This window comes from Folsomia candida, unplaced genomic scaffold, assembly GCF_002217175.1.
Source record: "Folsomia candida strain VU population unplaced genomic scaffold, ASM221717v1 Fcan01_Sc003, whole genome shotgun sequence".
NCBI lineage: Eukaryota > Metazoa > Arthropoda > Collembola > Entomobryomorpha > Isotomidae > Folsomia > Folsomia candida.
Window position 1 is genome coordinate 14,907,034 of NW_019091195.1, and position 19,696 is coordinate 14,926,729.

Consider the following 19,696-nt stretch of genomic DNA (forward strand, 5'->3'; position numbering starts at 1 on the left):
ATACATGTGATGAGTGCAGTTTCATACTTTATTCAGTTTTTCAAAATTCATATTCATTTCAGTCAGTTTTATCCATCACTAGGATTCAGTACACGGATCTTACATACGTTAACCTCTACCTAATCCCCATTCATGGGAAGAATACCCCCAAGGTCTTCTCAAGGTCCCTCCATAACCTGAGTTACACGGTTGGTTACACGCCAGAGCCAGATTGATCGTGCAAATATGAAAATGAGACAGCAACACAACCCATTAGCAAATTGATTATTTATACAAAGTTAGTATGCATAGAATAGAATTGCCAACCTCTACGCATTCCACCTTTACCAAACGAAGAAGATGAAGGGTTTGAATTGGACGCTGCAAGGTCCAAATCACCAAAATTTTGCTCTTGGCTCTTCTGTTCCGAAGAAGAAATATTAATCTCGTCATCATCCCCTCCAAAACCGTTACTGGATGTTATTGTACTGCTGTTGGTATCAACAGTTGATTGCACCATTGCAGGTTTCTTATTTGTTGTGGAATTCTGGTTAATTGTAAAATTGGTGGTCCCATTCGTCAATGAAATTGCACTCTCAGAAGCAAGAGAATAATTCGCACCAAGTTTTGTTCCCTGTCCTACTTGAAATATTGTCAGCGTGGTGGTGATCTGAAAAAAAGCAGGCAGGTGGACAAACTGTACAAATATATAAGCTTAACAACTTAAAAACTTACCAATAACGCAAAGTGATTTAGCATCTTGGAAAATTTTGTGCAAATATATAAATTTGTTTAAATTGGAAAAGTGATCGATGCTGCAATATGTAATGTCCATGAAACGCTCCATGAGTCCATGTCCATAAAACGCTCATGATTTTGACTATATATGTGCTTGTCTACCATTTCACAGACACGTGTTAATTAGGAGTGTGAGCCTTAGCAATTTGCAACATGTCGAATGTGTGTATGTGTATAAAAATAAAAACAAGTTGTTTTTATCGCAGACAATCCTTTGAAATAAAATCATAGTTGATGCGTAATAATTTGCAGGTGTTTAATAACATTCCTCCGAAGTAACTCTATCCATTTTCATGAATATTTAACAACATTTTATTGACAGCTTACATAAAGTGAATTGTTGTTGAAACCAGTCATCGTCTTAAACGTAACTTCATTATAGCAAGATTAACATTACAATTTAGGGTTGCGGGGTAGTTAGCCGAGAGATAATTTATTAGAGTTGCTATATTTTTAAGTAGTTGCATTATCAGGTGCGACAACACTTTCGAGAGACTAATTATTGATTCCGTAATATCTCGGTGCCATACCATTATTGAAGCCCATAGGCCTGGGGTATAAGTTGTTATAGCTGGGCGCATAATTAGAAGACTCCACGGCCGCGTTGTTGTATGATGGGTAGAACGAAGGAACTCTGTAATTGTTGTAAGATCTGGGCGCGAGGTCTGAAGATGCGTAATAGGAGCTTGGACCACCACGATAGTAATAGTTGTCCCCAGCATTATTATTGAACTGGTCTATCCTTGAAATATCATTGTATGGGATTGGGGAGAACATTGGACTTTGCCGACTCATGTACGGGTTACCCCTTTGTGGGTAAACGTAAGGGTTCATGGGCTGGGACCGTTGCTGGAAATAATAATATTGAGGGTACGAACTGGACCCCATGGGTGAAGGATAGCTATTGTAATTGTTGTAATAGGGAGGGGACAAACTGTTATAAGATGATGGGACCGTCTGCTGCTGACTCTCATAATCTTGAGCAATAAATGAAGGGAATTTGTAGACTCTGGTAGGATAGTTCATCATCATTCCTTGCTGTTGTTGGGGGTAAAAACGATACGGCATGTCCTCGTTGAATGATCTGGGTGGGGTTGGGACCATGTCATTATTGTCGTTCGACATATCAGAGGGGAACATAGGATTTCTAGATTTTGGTCTCAAGAAAAAGTAATAGACGGGTCGTCGGTCTGATTCCGTCATGGGAGGAGGAGGGGTCATATTTTGTCCTTGTTCATCCTGATTCTCTGGAGTGACAGTAGTACTGGATTGATCCAGATCCTCGTCTTCCCGTCCAGACAAGCGGTCACTGTCAGGCTCTTCTGGCTGGGTTTGGCTTTGAGGGGACGCATCTTCTGCTTCACTCTCCGGCGTGGCGGCTATTTCCTGGATTGTCTCTGTTGAGGGGGATATCTTAGGAACGTAATATTTCTGAAACTTTGGGGCATATTGCTCAGGATTCATATTATTTTTCATTGTGTCGTCATCTTGTCCCCATTGGTTATTATTATTGCTGTTCACAACAAATTTCATTGCTGGAAGTGGTAGTGGCGTGGTAGTATCGAAATCATCAATTTCTGAGGAATCTGTTGTCGTGATCTCTCCAGACGAATCTTGCCCAATCGTTGTGCTAATTATTTCATCATCTTCCTCGGAAGACATTGCAGATTTTGAAGAAGGAGAAATAAGTACTGCTGGAGGTGTCATATACGCCAAAGGAAAAGAAGGAGTTTTGGAACCAGTTGTTTTTTCAGTGGTTTTCTTCTTGTTGCCCTCATCATCAAGCTCATTGTTCAGCCCGTCTTCAATTAGTTTCCTTAAAATTAGAGGCAGGATTGGGTCTTCTGTTGTGGATTTATCATAAGGGCCAGCAAGGCTGACTTTTTCCGGACTACCATAATTACGTGGTAGATGTGTAGAATCTTCCCTGTGTAATGTGTAAGATTCGTCGTTTTCCCAATTTTCTGTTGTAGCCGATTCTTTTTTCCCAGTCACCATCAATGGAAGAAGAAGCATACAACTAAAAACCTAAAATGTTTAAAATGTTTTTAAGCATTCGTAGAAATACGTTTCGGATTTGAGAATTATTAAACTGAATTTCTTACCGGAAACTTCATAATGTTATATTCGTTAAGTTAAATGTAGAAAAAAAACTTCACTATACTTTACTTTCAATTATATTCAGACAAAAGTGTGCTCTGGTCTGTAACTTAATCATCCACCTCCGGAAATCAGCGTCTACAAACTGGTGGTCTCTCTCATCGTCGTAACTACGAGTTCAGGACGTGACTGCATCATCACCGTTTAAACACTCAATGATGAAGGTCACCCTTTGCTAATTATAAAATTTAGCACCTAACCGATCAACTTTTTACTGATCAGTGGGACCAATAATCATGCTAATTGGTCGGCTGAGATGCATCCTGGACCATCAACAGGGAAATTCGCAATTTTGCATCCATAAACTTTCGCAGTATTCCACAAGTGTGGTAGTAAAAACTTTTGTAAAGCTTTCAATTAGCCAGGTCAGCTCTTCAGAAAGCAAAGTAATATTCGACGATATCATAAACGATGATGATGATGAACTCACTCATGAATCGTGTAAGAACATTTTTGACAATATTTATTCACAGTTGAAAAGTTGAGCTTGAACTGAAGAGAGGATAAGATTAGCATAAATTAGCAAATGTTAATGGATTCAAGTAATTGCTAAATATCTACCAGCAAATAACTCAACATGCAGAAGCGTAGTTGGAAATTTAGGAAAACCAAGTACATATTTACCTTGCGGAAAAAAACAATGTAATAGTGCATAAGTACTTCAATGTGCAGAATCATTATCAGAAGAAGGCACATAAAGGAGTGAGTTAGTTCAGTCTAGCCTACACCAGTTTATATCCAATACATAATGAACTAAACTCAATAAGCTAAATATATTTACAGACATCAGAATAAGCAGAATCTGGAATAATATTATCGTTTTCTTTATGGTCGTTCGTGGACGAATATCGCAGGGTTGTGATATGAGAGTAGGTAAACTACCCCCGAAATCCACCCCACCCCCATCCCCCATTGTTCACTCTTGGCGATGATGGTGAACTTTCCCTGCTTCCCCACCAACTATTAGGACTTGATGGTCGACTCCCACTGGATACAACACTACTAGTCACTTTAGGTCCACGATTTGGAGGAATTCCAGGCCTGCTGCTGGTTTGACCACGTGAAGCGTTATTGGTCTCCTGCCCAGAAGGTCTTGGTAGAGTGGGACTGGGAGGAGATGCAGGCAACGATGGCGATGATGCAGGGGGCTGGAACCACGAGCCCCACCATTACCACATGCACCAGGCCGAACTGGAGTCAATGGATCCCCAGAAATTACTCGCATTCCTGTAGGAACGCCGTCATCACCTCGAATGTCTATTCGTTCAGCGTCGTAAACAATGCGAACCTATCAAAGATAATCAAATTTAAATATAACTAATTTTGAATACTTTGATTCATTTACTTATTTACCGACCTGAATCGTTCGCATATTTGGAATTCTTGAAATATACTCATCCAAATTTGGTACCGGGATTTGCGCTCCATTTGGATTGCTTGGACTAGGCACCGTGTAAGGGTTCCTATCAAAAGGATACCCCATTGGTTTCCTGTCAGGGTAAAGTTGATCCAAAATTCCACAATAAGCCATGGCTTGTCGGCAATTATCTCTTCCTCGGTTATTTGCTGGCTGTGGGTTCACAACCCTGTCGTCTTCCCCGTTCGTTACGAACACTACCAAGTCGTACAATTGTCCGCTTGGATTCCCGCGTGGGATCAACATGTGTTGAGGCCATCCACACCCACAAGCGGATTGTTCTGCTGAAGGAGCTTGAACAGATCGTTCAAGTTGTCGAAAACTCTGATCCCATGGGATCGTCACATTCGATTGGGTGGACCGTCGTGTGATCGCGTTGACTCCAGGATTCACTGCGGATTAATTGCAGTATAAATGCAGGTGTGAAAGTATACACATATTATTCGGCATTATTTGTTGTAACCGGCTTACATTGCGTTGTGAACTTATCCAGTTCAAAAAACAATAATCGTTGTTGCACCTATTTATTTATGAGGAACAATGCATACAATTAATTTTAAACTTGTTTGCAGAAGAGTATTTAAAAAATATATCGTATGTAAAAAATCAGAAGGTTGACCATTGGTAATCTTTCGCCATGTTCATTAAACCTCGGTGCCAAATAGATGCGGATGGTTCCAGTTCGAGCCGCTCCATTATTTTGCACCTATAATTTTGTTCCAAATTAACCACAATACTAATTTAGCTGTATAAATAGAACATTCAATTATGTTGATTTTTACATTAATGGTGTATGTGAAAGCATCGTGGTTCAAATGAGTCGTTCTTGCAAAGATGGGACCCAGATTTTCTCCCCAGCGCAAGTAATCCAATCCCCTGGACAAATCGACATGGCTCCGCATGCGGAACGTCCTCAACACATTTTGCGGGGGAACGGCCAACCCTTGGCGTGAACTCTCTGCTTGCACTTGAATGTTCTGCACTTGGACACCATCCCAAACCAATTGAAGTTCACCCTATGACGTTAATTAAGTGTGCAGTAGAAAATGCATAAATAGATGCATAGGAAAGAGATTTAGATCACAAAATGTTATTACGCCAGTTGGGTTGTACGGTTGCATAGTTTGCTTGTATAAGTCGAATAATTCATCAATATACTTGTGCCAACGATAGAACGCAGGATCTCTCATATTTGCTGATGTGTCGCCCATCACTCCCATATGTTTGGCATTTATAATTCCACCCCCACCCCCATCCACCCCCACAATTTTTATGGGGCAACGTGAGATACCTTGGGGCAAAGTGAGATTCTATTTCATATTGGGGTATCGTTCGTAATTAGCGAGCGAAGCGAGCAGGTTAGGTCAACTAGGTACGGGAAAAGCGTGGAGGGCTTAGCTAGCTAACCTAGCTAGCTAGGCTAAATAGAACCTAGGTAGCTAGGCTAGATAGAACCTAGGTAGCTAGGCTAGATAGAACCTAGGTAGCTAGGCTAGATAGAACCTAGCTAGCTAGGCTAGATAGAACCTAGCTAGCTAGGCTAAATAGAACCTAGGTAGCTAGGCTAGATAGTACCTAGGTAGCTAGGCTAGATAGAACCTAGCTAGCTAGGCTAGATAGAACCTAGGTAGCTAGGCTAGATAGAACCTAGGTAGCCTTGCTAGCTAGCAGAGCTACCTAGATTCTATCTAGCCTAGCTATCTAGGTTCTAGCTAGGTTAGCTAGCTAAGCCTTCCACGCTTTTCCCGTACCTAGTTGACCTAACCTGCTCGCTTCGCTCGCTAATTACGAACGATACCCCAATATGAAATAAAATCTCATGTTACCCCAAGATATCTCACGTTGCCCCATAAAAATTGTGGGGGTGGATAGGGGTGGGGGTGGATGGGGGTGGGGGTGGATTTGTGTGGGGGTGGGGTGGATTTGTGTGGGGGTGGGGGTGGAATTATAAATGTCGCATATTTTCCTGAAAAGTCAGTCAACCAAACTAAGAACTCTAGTTTTGCTTTTATCCAAAAGTCATAATATTCAAAATGTGTTACTCTGTGTTTGTATTCTGGATCATGGCAAAGAGCGATCAGCAGATGCCCAATGTTATGAAGGCCCTGCAATGTTTTAGTATTTTTCTATCGATTACGTAAAAAATATCTAATCTGCATACATAATTTTTAACTATAAATATGTACGAACCCATTCTCCGTAATACTGACGATTTGGACTCAAATTACTAGCCTCCACAATATCCCCTAATATGTCAATGTTGAGTGGCTGACGTTGTCCATTTTCAGCCAAATAGGTCATCTTGTCAATGGCTTCCATAATTCTGTCACGGTATTTTTGGAAAGTTTCCATTGAAATTGTTCGTGTTCCAGTTGGAAGACTTGTGTCATCTTCTCGGTTGATGTTCTGAAAAATGTAAATAATTGCACAATTCGTCCCTTCATGAATGCTGGATTTCTCTGTATGTAAAGGGTGTTAATAAAGTCCGATCCCATGAATTTTTTGGAGCGCGGTTGTTACAAATTCAGCTGGAACTTTTGAACCAGTGAAGTTATTTATTTCAAATTTTTACCATGGGAGGAACAACTAAACGTGTAAGTCATGAGCATCTTAGAGTTAAGATACAAACATTGCATCAGCAGGGGTTTAAACCTGCAGAAATTGTGCAAAAATTGGGCTGCAGCCGCAGAACTGTTTGGAAATGGAAGAACAAAAATTTTGTCCACGACAAAAAGCGACCCGGGCGACCCAGAAAGGTGTCACCTACCACAAAGAGAATGATTAAAAACAGACTTTACAAGAAAACCGGTAGTTCATTACGTAATTGTGCAAGGGAGTTAAATGACTCAAAACGCTATAAAGAGAAGAAGAAGCAAATTAACTATGTGACCGTGCAAAAATTTGTGAAATCTACGAGGTGGGGTCACACAGCTTACAAACTAACCAAAAAACCTCTCATGTCACAAAAAAATATCGATGACCGTCTGAAATTTGGAGAACTCCTTCAGAAAAGTGGCCATTTGAGTGAAAAAAGACTTGGTGAAGAATTGCGCAGTCACATCCTTTGGACTGACGAATCTATTATTGAGCTATATCCAAAATTGAACCAACAAAATGTTCGTTACAGGACAGAAAACAAATCGGATGTACCATCAAGAGCAGTCCCAAAATTCGGGCTTAAAGTTATGGTAGCGGGTGGATTTTGTGCACGTGGCGTGACTCCTCTACATATCATACCAAAAGGCCAAACAGTCAATGCAAAGTATTATATGGAAAAAATATTACCTATCTATTTCGATAGCATGGGGAACAAGGAAATATTTCCGAATGAAAGAAAAATAGTTTTCATGCAGGATGGTGCTACAGCCCATACAGCAAAAGCGAGTTTGAGTCTCATCAAGACGCAAGTTTCAACGGTCTGGAGCAAGGGGGTGTGGCCCGGAAACAGCCCAGATTTGAATCCCCTGGAGAACCTGTGGTCCATACTTAAGGAAAATGTATACAAAGAACCACAACCCCGGACGAGGGAAGAGCTAGTAAAAAAAGTTCAAGATGTATGGAATTCGATTCCCACAGACACATTGGAAAAATTAGCACAGAGCCTTAAACAAAGAGTTGAGGGCATGGTTAAAGTAAATGGTAACAAGACCAAATACTAAGGTAAATATGTCGAACATTTTTTGTAAGTATCACGGGTAGTCTTTTTTATACTAGCCTTCACTTTTTTATAGGAAAAATGGGATCGGACTTTATTAACACCCTTTATATCTGTTAAAAACCGTAAGTGGAGTATTTTCCTGACGAGTTCCCCACACTCGACCTGACGTCGAATCGGTTAATTTTGAAAAGTATCCTTCCTTTAAAACTGGATCATCTGGTCGTAGTGGTCGCACCCTGGATAATCCATTTCCCAAACGTTCAGCATCGTACCTACACAGATTATTTAATTGGTTTAAATAAGCTCCCTCATTTCTTCCATCAGTAATGCATTGTTTAATTAACCACGAACCTGGCCATCCTACACGATGAATGAATTCACGCACATCGTGCAAGGAAATGAAATAAAAGCCATAATAAGAATTTCGCTCTGATGTTCACATATAACATATGGAAATGTTAATAATTTTACATATCATGGTGAAACCTGTAATGAAATGCATAATTTTTGTTTGTTTGCTTGTGTGTCTTTGAAATTGTTCGACTAATTTAATGTATTACCAAAAAAATAATTCACCCTTACGGTCTCGACGACCTCGTGGGTCTTCCAGAGTGTAGATCAAATGCCAATGGAAATGATGCGAGTTAACCCCAAGGTCCTCCCTGAAGTAAGCCAACCGATTCTCCACATTTGTGTCTCGTCCAGTAAAATTTGAATCAACTTCTATAATTGCCTATTCATTTTTAATAAATCAAGTTATACTTTTCCAAACATGAAAAGAAACCTGTTACCCTGTCCTATTTAATATATGTACGCAGCTTTGCATATATAAGAGTGAGATATAGTGAGACTCTGTGACTGACAATGGGAGTCACATAGTCTCATTGTCACTTTGTCAGTCGATAAACAATGAACGACAAAAATGTACGAAATGCAAACAATTTTCAAACGGCAAGCGAACTCAACAGAAGTTAACTTTTCAACTTTTCGGTCAATGCAAACTTAATCCCATTTTAATCACAATTTTCGATTATAATTGATCGCGTTGGTTGGACTATGTATGGGTTAGAGATGAAGGATTAAAATTCTAAAACTTGTGATTAAAGATTAATTAATCCCCAATCCTAATCTCAATACCCAATCCTTAATCCGAGATTGACCCGTCCCGGGTAGAGTAAATAGAACTATTGAAAAAGTGTTGTACCCGGTCTTGTGGTGGGATTGACCTGAAGAATGGACATTTTAATTTACATACAGATATTGCAGATATTGTACACGATGATTTATAACAAACCCTTGTCGGACAGACTCTTTTAAGCAAAACGGGCTGAAGAACAAGTCTGGCATCACCTCCCAGATTGCAGGCATTCGAAACCCTTTTGTATCGGGACGAGTAAGAAGACAGCTCGCAAAAGCTGTTATCCACACTTTTGGATTTATCATTTCACTGTCTCTGCAAACGCATGCCATGCTCATTAGACTCGGTAGGTCCCTTTGAGCTGCAACAACAAATAATCTGTTATGTCATAATTTGCATACTTTAAACATGTGTGCAATACCCAAAAGTCCAAGCTTGTTCCTTGAGGAACACATGAGGAACACCGGGGAACACATGAGGAACATCGAGGAACACGACCCGGAACACGTGTTCCAAGGTATTCCAAGCTTGTTCTTAAGGAACACATGAGGAACATCGAGAAACACATGAGGAACATCGAGGAACACGACCCGGAACACGTGTTCCAAGGTGTTCCAAGCTTGTTCCTTGAGTAACACATGAGGAACATCGAGGAACACGACCCGGAACACGTGTTCCAAGGTGTTCCAAGCTTGTTCCTTGAGGAACACATGAGGAACATCGAGGAACACGGCCCGGAACACGTGTTCCATAGTGTTCCAAGCTTGTTCCTTGAGGAACACATGAGGAACATCGAGGAACACGACCCGGAACACGTGTTCCAAGGTGCTCCAAGCTTGTTCCTTGAGGAACACATGAGGAACACCGAGGAACACATGAGGAACATCGAGGAACACGACCCGGAACACGTGTTCCAAGGTGTTCCAAGCTTGTTCCTTGAGGAACACATGAGGAACACCGAGGAACACATGAGGAACATCGAGGAACACGACCCGGAACACGTGTTCCAATGTGTTCCAAGCTTGTTCCTTGAGGAACACATGAGGAACACCGAGGAACACATGAGGAACATCGAGGAACACGACCCGGAACACGTGTTCCAAGGTGTTCCAAGCTTGTTCCTTGACGAACACATGAGGAACACCGAGGAACACATGAGGAACATCGAGGAACACGACCCGGAACACGTGTTCCAAGGTGTTCCAAGCTTGTTCCTTGAGGAACACATGAGGAACATCGAGGAACACGACCCGGAACACGTGTTCCAAGGTGTTCCAAGCTTGTTCCTTAAGGAACACATGAGGAACACCGAGGAACAAGACCCGGAACACGTGTTCCAAGGTGTTCCAGGCTTGTTCCTGGAGGAACACATAAGGAACACCGAGGAACACATGAGGTACATCAAGGAACACGACCCGGAACACGTGTTCCAAGGTGTTCCAAGCTTGTTCCTTGAGGAACACATGAGGAACACCGAGGAACACATGAGGAACATCGAGGAACACGACCCGGAACACGTGTTCCAAGGTGTTCCAGGCTTGTTCTTTGAGGAACACATGAGGAACACCGAGGAACACATGAGGAACATCGAGGAATACGACCCGGAACACGTGTTCCAAGGTGTTCCAAGCTTGTTCCTTGAGGAACACATAAGGAACATCGAGGAACACATGAGGAACATCGAGGAACACGACCCGGAACACGTGTTCCAAGGTGTTCCAAGCTTGTTCCTTGAGGAACACATAAGGAACATCGAGGAACACGACCCGGAACACGTGTTCCAAGGTGTTCCAGGCTTGTTCCTGGAGGAACACATAAGGAACACCGAGGAACACATGAGGTACATCAAGGAACACGACCCGGAACACGTGTTCCAAGGTGTTCCAAGCTTGTTCCTTGAGGAACACATGAGGAACACCGAGGAACACATGAGGAACATCGAGGAACACGACCCGGAACACGTGTTCCAAGGTGTTCCAAGCTTGTTCCTTGAGGAACACATGAGGAACACCGAGGAACACATGAGGAACATCGAGGAACACGACCCGGAACACGTGTTCCAAGGTGTTCCAAGCTTGTTCCTTGAGGAACACATGAGGAACACCGAGGAACACATGAGGAACATCGAGGAACACGATCCGGAACACGTGTTTCAAGGTGTTCCAAGCTTGTTCCTTGAGGAACACATGAGGAACACCGAGGAACACATGAGGAACATCGAGGAACACGACCCGGAACACGTGTTCCAAGGTGTTCCAAGCTTGTTCCTTGAGGGACACATGAGGAACACCGAGGAACACCTGAGGAACATCGAGGAACACGACCCGGAACACGTGTTCCAAGGTGTTCCAAGCTTGTTCCTTGAGGAACACATGAGGAACACCGAGGAACACATGCGGAACATCGAGGAACACGACCCGGAACACGTGTTCCAAGGTGTTCCAAGCTTGTTCCTTGAGGAACACATGAGGAACACATGAGGAACATCGAGGAACACGACCCGGAACACGTGTTCCAAGGTGTTCCAAGCTTGTTCCTTGAGGAACACATGAGGAACACCGAGGAACAAGACCCGGAACACGTGTTCCAAGGTGTTCCAAGCTTGTTCCTTGAGGAACACATGAGGAACACCGAGGAACACATGAGGAACATCGAGGAACACGACCCGGAACACGTGTTCCAAGGTGTTCCAAGCTTGTTCCTTGAGGAACACATGAGGAACACCGAGGAACACATGAGGAACATCGAGGAACACGACCCGGAACACGTGTTCCAAGGTGTTCCAAGCTTGTTCCTTGAGGAACACATAGGAACACCGAGGAACACATGAGGAACATCAAGGAACACGACCCGGAACACGTGTTCCAAGGTGTTCCAAGCTTGTTCCTTGAGGAACACATGAGGAAACACATGAGGAACATCGAGGAACACGACCCGGAACACGTGTTCCAAGGTGTTCCAAGCTTGTTCCTTGAGGAACACATGAGGAACACCGAGGAACACGACCCGGAACACGTGTTCCAAGGTGTTCCAGGCTTGTTCCTGGAGGAACACATAAGGAACACCGAGGAACACATGAGGAACATCGAGGAACACGACCCGGAACACGTGTTCCAAGGTGTTCCAGCTTGTTCCTTGAGGAACACATGAGGAACACCGAGGAACACATGAGGAACATCGAGGAACACGACCCGGAACACGTGTTCCAAGGTGTTCCAAGCTTGTTCCTTGAGGAACACATGAGGAACACGAGGAACACATGAGGAACATCGAGGAACACGACCCGGAACACGTGTTCCAAGGTGTTCCAAGCTTGTTCCTTGAGGAACACATGAGGAACACCGAGGAACACATGAGGAACATCGAGGAACACGACCCGGAACACGTGTTCCAAGGTGTTCCAAGCTTGTTCCTTGAGGAACACATGAGGAACACCGAGGAACACATGAGGAACATCGAGGAACACGACCCGGAACACGTGTTCCAAGGTGTTCCAAGCTTGTTCCTTGAGGAACACATGAGGAAACACATGAGGAACATCGAGGAACACGACCCGGAACACGTGTTCCAAGGTGTTCCAAGCTTGTTCCTTGAGGAACACATGAGGAACATCGAGGAACACGACCCGGAACACGTGTTCCAAGGTGTTCCAAGCTTGTTCCTTGAGGAACACATGAGGAACACCGAGGAACACATGAGGAACATCGAGGAACACGACCCGGAACACGTGTTCCAAGGTGTTCCAAGCTTGTTCCTTGAGGAACACATGAGGAACACCGAGGAACACATGAGGAACATCGAGGAACACGACCCGGAACACGTGTTCCAAGGTGTTCCAAGCTTGTTCCTTGAGGAACACATGAGGAACACATGAGGAACATCGAGGAACACGACCCGGAACACGTGTTCCAAGGTGTTCCAAGCTTGTTCCTTGAGGAACACATGAGGAACACCGAGGAACACATGAGGAACATCGAGGAACACGACCCGGAACACGTGTTCCAAGGTGTTCCAAGCTTGTTCCTTGAGGAACACATGAGGAACACCGAGGAACACATGAGGAACATCGAGGAACACGACCCGGAACACGTGTTCCAAGGTGTTCCAAGCTTGTTCCTTGAGGAACACATGAGGAACACCGAGGAACACATGAGGAACATCGAGGAACACGACCCGGAACACGTGTTCCAATGTGTTCCAAGCTTGTTCCTTGAGGAACACATGAGGAACACCGAGGAACACATGAGGAACATCGAGGAACACGACCCGGAACACGTGTTCCAAGGTGTTCCAAGCTTGTTCCTTGAGGAACACATGAGGAACACCGAGGAACACATGAGGAACATCGAGGAACGCGACCCGGAACACGTGTTCCAAGGTGTTCCAAGCTTGTTCCTTGAGGAACACATGAGGAACACATGAGGAACATCGAGGAACACGACCCGGAACACGTGTTCCAAGGTGTTCCAAGCTTGTTCCTTAAGGAACACATGAGGAACACCGAGGAACAAGACCCGGAACACGTGTTCCAATGTGTTCCAAACTTGTTCCTTGAGGAACACATGAGGAACACCGAGGAACACATGAGGAACATCGAGGAACACGACCCGGAACACGTGTTCCAAGGTGTTCCAAGCTTGTTCCTTGAGGAACACATGAGGAACACCGAGGAACACATGAGGAACATCGAGGAACACGACCCGGAACACGTGTTCCAAGGTGTTCCAAGCTTGTTCCTTGAGGAACACCGAGGAACACATGAGGAACATCGAGGAACACGACCCGGAACACGTGTTCCAATGTGTTCCAAGCTTGTTCCTTGAGGAACACATGAGGAACACCGAGGAACACATGAGGAACATCGAGGAACACGACCCGGAACACGTGTTCCAAGGTGTTCCAAGCTTGCTCCTTGAGGAACACATGAGGAACACCGAGGAACACATGAGGAACATCGAGGAACACGACCCGGAACACGTGTTCCAAGGTGTTCCAAGCTTGTTCCTTGAGGAACACATGAGGAACACATGAGGAACACGACCCGGAACACGTGTTCCAAGGTGTTCCAAGCTTGTTCCTTAAGGAACACATGAGGAACACCGAGGAACAAAACCCGGAACACGTGTTCCAAGGTGTTCCAGGCTTGTTCCTGGAGGAACACATGAGGAACATCGAGGAACACGACCCGGAACACGTGTTCCAAGGTGTTCCAAGCTTCTTCCTTGAGGAACACATGAGGAACATCGAGGAACACGACCCGGAACACGTGTTCCAAAATGCTCCAACCTTGTTCCTTGAGGCACACATTAGGAACATCGACGAACACTACCCGGAACACGTGTTCCAAGGTGTTCCAAGCTTGTTCGTTGAGGAACACATGAGGAACATCGAGGAACACGACCCGGAACACGTGTTCCAAAATGCTCCAACCTTGTTCCTTGAGGCACACATGAGGAACATCGAGGAACACGACCCGGAACACTGTTCCAAGGTGTTCCAGGCTTGTTCCTTGAGGAACACATGAGGACCACCGAGGAACACATGAGGAACATCGAGGAACACGACCCGGAACACGTGTTCCAAAGTGTTCCAAGCTTCTTCCTTGAGGAACACATGAGGAACATCGAGGAACACTACCCGGAACACGTGTTCCAAGGTGTTCCAAGCTTGTTCCTTGAGGAACACATGAGGAACACGACCCGGAACACGTGTTCCAAGGTGCTCCAAGCTTGTTCCTTTAGGAACACATGAGGAACACCGAGGAACACATGAGGAACATCGAGGAACACGACCCGGAACACGTGTTCCAAGGTGTTCCAAGCTTATTCCTTGAGGAACACATGAGGAACACGACCCGGAACACGTGTTCCAAGGTGTTCCAAGCTTGTTCGTTGAGGAACACATGAAGAACATCGAGGAACACGACCCGGAACACGTGTTCCAAGGTGTTACAAGCTTGTTCCTTGAGGAACACATGAGGAACACCGAGGAGCACATGAGGAACATCGAGGAACACGACCCGGAACACGTGTTCCAAGGTGTTCCAAGCTTGTTCCTTGAGGAACACATGAGGAACACCGAGGAGCACATGAGGAACATCGAGGAACACGACCCGGAACACGTGTTCCAAGGTGCTCCAAGCTTGTTCCTTGAGGAACACATGAGGAACACCGAGGAACACATGAGGAACATCGAGGAACACCGAGGAACAAAACCAGCCTGTTACTCGAGTAACACCGCGTGTTACTCGAAAAACCAGCCTGTTACTCGAGTGACACAGCCTGTTACTCGAAAAACCATCCTGTTACTCGAGTAACACAGCCTGTTATTCGAGTAACCAGCCTGTTACTCGAGTAACACAGCCTGTTACTCGAAAAACCAGCCTGTTGCTCGAGTAACACAGCCTGTTACTCGAAAAACCATCCTGTTACTCGAGTAACACAGCATGTTACTCGAAAAACCAACCTGTTACTCGAGTAACACAGCCTATTACTCGAAGAACCAGCCTGTTACTCGAGTAACACAGCCTGTTACTCGAGTAACACCGCGTGTTACTCGAAAAACCAGCCTGTTACTCGAGTGACACAGCCTGTTACTCGAAAAACCATCCTGTTACTCGATTAACACAGCCTGTTATTCGAGTAACCAGCCTGTTACTCGAGTAACACAGCCTGTTACTCGAAAAACCAGCCTGTTGCTCGAGTAACACAGCCTGTTACTCGAAAAACCATCCTGTTACTCGAGTAACACAGCATGTTACTCGAAAAACCAACCTGTTACTCGAGTAACACAGCCTATTACTCGAAGAACCAGCCTGTTACTCGAGTAACACAGCCTGTTACTCGAGTAACACAGCCTGTTACTCGAGTAACACAGCCTGTTACTCGAGTAACACAGCCTGTTACTCGAGTAACACAGCCTGTTACTCGAGTAACACAGCCTGTTATTCGAGTAACCAGCCTGTTACTCGAGTAACACAGCCTGTCACTCGAAAAACCTGCCTGTTACTCGAGTAACCAGCCTGTTACTCGAGTAACACAGCCTGTTACTCGAGTAACACAGCCTGTTACTCGAAAAACCAGCCTGTTACTCGAGTAACACAGCCTGTCACTCGAAAAACCTGCCTGTTACTCGAGTAACCAGCCTGTTACTCGAGTAACACAGCCTATTACTCGAAGAACCAGCCTGTTACTCTAGTGACACAGCCTGTTACTCGAAAAACCAGCCTGTTACTCGAACAAGCTTGGAACTTTTTTTTTTGATTTGATATCCTTTATTCATGTGTCAATAGACTCCTTGGAACACGTGTTCCGGGTCGTGTTCCTGTATGTTCCTCATGTGTTCCTCAAGGAACAAGCTTGGAACACCTTGGAACACGTGTTCCATTGTTGTTCTATGAGAAACACGACCAGGAGCACGTGTTCCATTGTTGTTCCATGAGGAGCACGACCAGGAACACGTGTTCCATTGTTGTTCCATGAGGAACACGACCAGGAACACGTGATCCATTGTTGTTCCATAAGGAACGCGACCAGGAATACGTGATCCATTGTTGTTCCATAAGGAACGCGACCAGGAACACGTGATCCATTGTTGTTCCATAAGGAACGCGACCAGGAACACGTGTTCCATTGTTGTTCCATGAGGAACACGAGCCTTATGATCCTACTGGAGTTTGATTAATTTGTGCAGATACAAAAATTAAGTACCTGCAATATTAGTAATCAAAATAATTAACTTTATTAGGGCGAGTTTCCTCTCGCGTGGGAAGGGATTCAGGTCGAAAGTGTTCAATTGCAGACAAACGCAGCCAAATGTCTTTAGCACTTTCCGAATGAGAAGCAACATAGATTTGAGTCGAGGAATGGATTTTCTGAGAATTCAGAACAATTTGGGGCCTGTTTATGTTCAAGTCGTCCATCTTAACCATGACCCCTACACTTTCACAATCAGCGTATTAACCGTGCCTGGGAGACGGAATTTCTTAAAAATGATGTTTAGGGGTCATTTTTGGACAGAATGGAAAACGGATCCGTAATTCTGTGGGGATTGGGTTTCTCCACAGAATTACCGATCCGTTTTCCATTCTGTCCAAAAATGACCCCTAAACATCATTTTTAAGAAATTATTTTTGTGCCTGTGTCCCAGGCAGCCTTAATATTTTACTTGGAATTGAAATACAGCAATGTGGGAAATGTTACATATAATTTATAACGGTAGGTGAGGAACAACACGAATGTACCAAGGACTGGAACCGTTCGAATTTTCATGGCACCACGTCTCAACGAGCATAACGAACAATTTCCAATGGTAAACATAAAAGTGATTGTCGTGCAAACAATCTGATCGTGTAAATTTACGCATGCCCACTATTTTTTATGCAGGTTCAACAACGCAGACTTTTCTTCCAACTTGATAAGTTTACTACTCAATGTATTTAAAAATATGCAATTATTCAAAATTCCACCTTGACTAATTTTACACTTTCTGTTAAACTGTGAATTTTAATACAGTGAGTCCCGGAGTCAATGAAATTACTCGGAGATCTTCCGAGTCCAGTGTAACAATCCCTTGGGAGCAAACTTTCCGAGATTTGGAAAGGTCGTGCAGACTCCGGCTGCATATGAGCAAACATTCTGTGGGTGTGGATGGCCTGAACACATGGTGATCCCAAGAGGGACAGCAACTGGACAGGTGAATCTAAATGTTGTCCTAGCCCGTGAAAAATTTCATGGGCTGAAACAAATTCTGGAATAGTATTATTTGTCCGAAAAACAAAAGCAACGAGTTAAAAAATGAAAGAAATATTGTAACGTTAATGTAGTTGTACGACGTTGTGGTCTTCATTACGGATGGCAACGAGGATCGCGTCGAACTACCAGCGACTTCTCAACCTGCCAGATCCAATAATTGCAGGCATAAGAATAATTATTCTTGGTGGTATTTTGAAGAAATATAAAACTCAACAATCTGTAAAATTTCATTCAGGGATGCCGTTAATTATTGTGGAGTATTGGATCAGCGGTACCCTGACAGGAAACCTATGGGGTATCCTTTTGATAGGAACCCTTACACAACGGTGAATTCGAACAACCCCAACGGACCTCAAATTCCTGTGCCAAATTTGGAAACCTATGTCTCACGAGTTCCAAATATGAGAGCTCTTCAAGTTAGTCTTATCTGAGGATAAAATTTAGTATCAATTTCTAATCTTTTATCGTTCACACATTTGCATATGTTTGTGTGTATCTAGGTGCGGGTGGTTTACAACCAAGAGCGAGTGGAGATGAGAAATGATGGCGTTCCCACTGGAATGCGAGAAGTTAATGGCGATCCCTACATGAACAGCGCAGGACGAACAGCTTGTTCACCACAAAGCAATCCACCCCGTCCAGCTCCTGGATCAACGCCGACTGGTGGCGGAACACGTCCGTCAACAATGGAAATGACCCCCAAGACCACCCCCAAGAGAGCCGATTCAATCAGGCTCATCCCCTGTCCCAAACAGGGTTCCAGCACCAACGACTCAAAACACACGTCCTGGATGGTCTCGTCAATATCAACATCAGCATCGAGGTGAACAAAGGGGACACAGCCCTAGCCCTTCTCCTACTGGATGGACACATATTCCCAGTCCTGAGCGTCCCTCATCTCCGAACTGGGGTTGGGGCTGGAGAGGATGATCATTTTTGATTGATAAAGTTCCATACATAAATATGTACACATGCACTGATTTGCTTAAAAATCATTAACCATTTCCTATAATTTGAGTATTTCTTTCAAACCTTAAATAAATGACATACATTAACTTAAAAATCGTTATTTTCATTTATATATTTCTCACCACACGAAATTATAATTTGTCGGCAGCGATATCATTAAATATGTATGATTTGTGGTGAAATAAGCACATAATATTAATTGCATTTTAATGTGGGTAATAAAGCGGAAATCCGTTGAATTCCGCAAAATAGGCTAATTAATTATAAACCTGTGGTGGGCTAATTATTAATTTCGTTGTGGTTTGCGTCTTCTGCTATATTGAAAACAATTCATTTTCACAAGAATATTAAAGTTTTAGTCCACTTTTAGTACTCTTTGTATGACTATTGAGGAGCTAGCATCTACAAAACATGGACACGAATTATCAACGTCAGTTTCTTTACTTGTTTGAGAGAATTGGTGAAAATCTCTCATTTGGACCTCGAGGATCCGGAACCAATTTGACCTATTTCAACACTTCAAATGCGGCAAGACAATATTTTATGATCCATCATTTCTCACCACTATACATATGTGTACAAATATATATATTCATTGGCTCTTTGTGTAATTTGGTTTAAAGTGTTCTGAAATCCAACATGCGTCTACCATACGAAAACAAGGATTTTCTAATGTTCAAATGACGGAAATTCAAGTCGCTAGCCCTGCAAACCCCCCAAATCTTACCAACATTGGTCGAATATGTCCGAAAACGTCACTGTACTCATATTTCAATCCAAACCATCGACGTGCAGTGATAGAACTACGGCAAATATTTTTGCGG

General features: G+C 43.8%; 3 protein-coding genes and 1 long non-coding RNA gene across 5 annotated transcripts; 2 read left to right on the forward strand and 2 right to left on the reverse strand.

The window, feature by feature from the left end:
- Window positions 1-10: 10 nt before the first annotated feature.
- LOC110847504 lies at window positions 11-857 on the reverse strand. Its single transcript, XM_022094452.2, has 3 exons — window positions 715-857; window positions 307-649; window positions 11-176 (listed from the first exon to the last, which is right to left on the reverse strand). The coding sequence occupies exons 1-3, from the start codon at window positions 736-738 to the stop codon at window positions 109-111; spliced, it is 435 nt and encodes a 144-aa protein (XP_021950144.1). The 5' UTR covers window positions 739-857; the 3' UTR covers window positions 11-108.
- A 204-nt stretch (window positions 858-1,061) lies between these two features.
- On the reverse strand, window positions 1,062-9,519 carry LOC110847049 (phenoloxidase 3). Of its 2 annotated transcripts, XM_035850063.1 has the most exons (15): window positions 9,307-9,519; window positions 9,217-9,238; window positions 8,573-8,745; window positions 8,484-8,498; window positions 8,364-8,372; window positions 8,134-8,284; window positions 6,545-6,760; window positions 6,396-6,459; window positions 5,452-5,579; window positions 5,137-5,370; window positions 4,974-5,060; window positions 4,826-4,874; window positions 4,295-4,746; window positions 2,883-4,225; window positions 1,062-2,805 (listed from the first exon to the last, which is right to left on the reverse strand). In XM_035850063.1, exons 1-14 carry the CDS (start codon window positions 9,486-9,488, stop codon window positions 3,944-3,946), a joined length of 2,064 nt encoding a protein of 687 aa, XP_035705956.1. In that variant the 5' UTR covers window positions 9,489-9,519; the 3' UTR covers window positions 1,062-2,805; window positions 2,883-3,943. The 2 variants fall into 2 exon arrangements, with proteins under 2 accessions (XP_035705956.1, XP_035705957.1); XM_035850064.1 differs by lacking the exons at window positions 9,217-9,238; window positions 9,307-9,519 and having other exon boundaries at window positions 8,589-8,712.
- A 7,851-nt stretch (window positions 9,520-17,370) lies between these two features.
- On the forward strand, window positions 17,371-18,134 carry LOC118435118. Its single transcript, XR_004834516.1, has 4 exons — window positions 17,371-17,460; window positions 17,535-17,583; window positions 17,664-17,844; window positions 17,975-18,134. It is a non-coding gene; the product is annotated as an uncharacterized LOC118435118 (long non-coding RNA).
- A 1,100-nt stretch (window positions 18,135-19,234) lies between these two features.
- On the forward strand, window positions 19,235-19,693 carry LOC110847888 (phenoloxidase 2; the record flags this gene model as incomplete). The annotated part of the gene is given in 2 exon segments (XM_022094923.2): window positions 19,235-19,400; window positions 19,496-19,693. Coding segments are annotated over 2 exon segments (315 nt in total), but the record flags the coding sequence as incomplete, so codon positions are not given.
- Window positions 19,694-19,696: the final 3 nt, after the last annotated feature.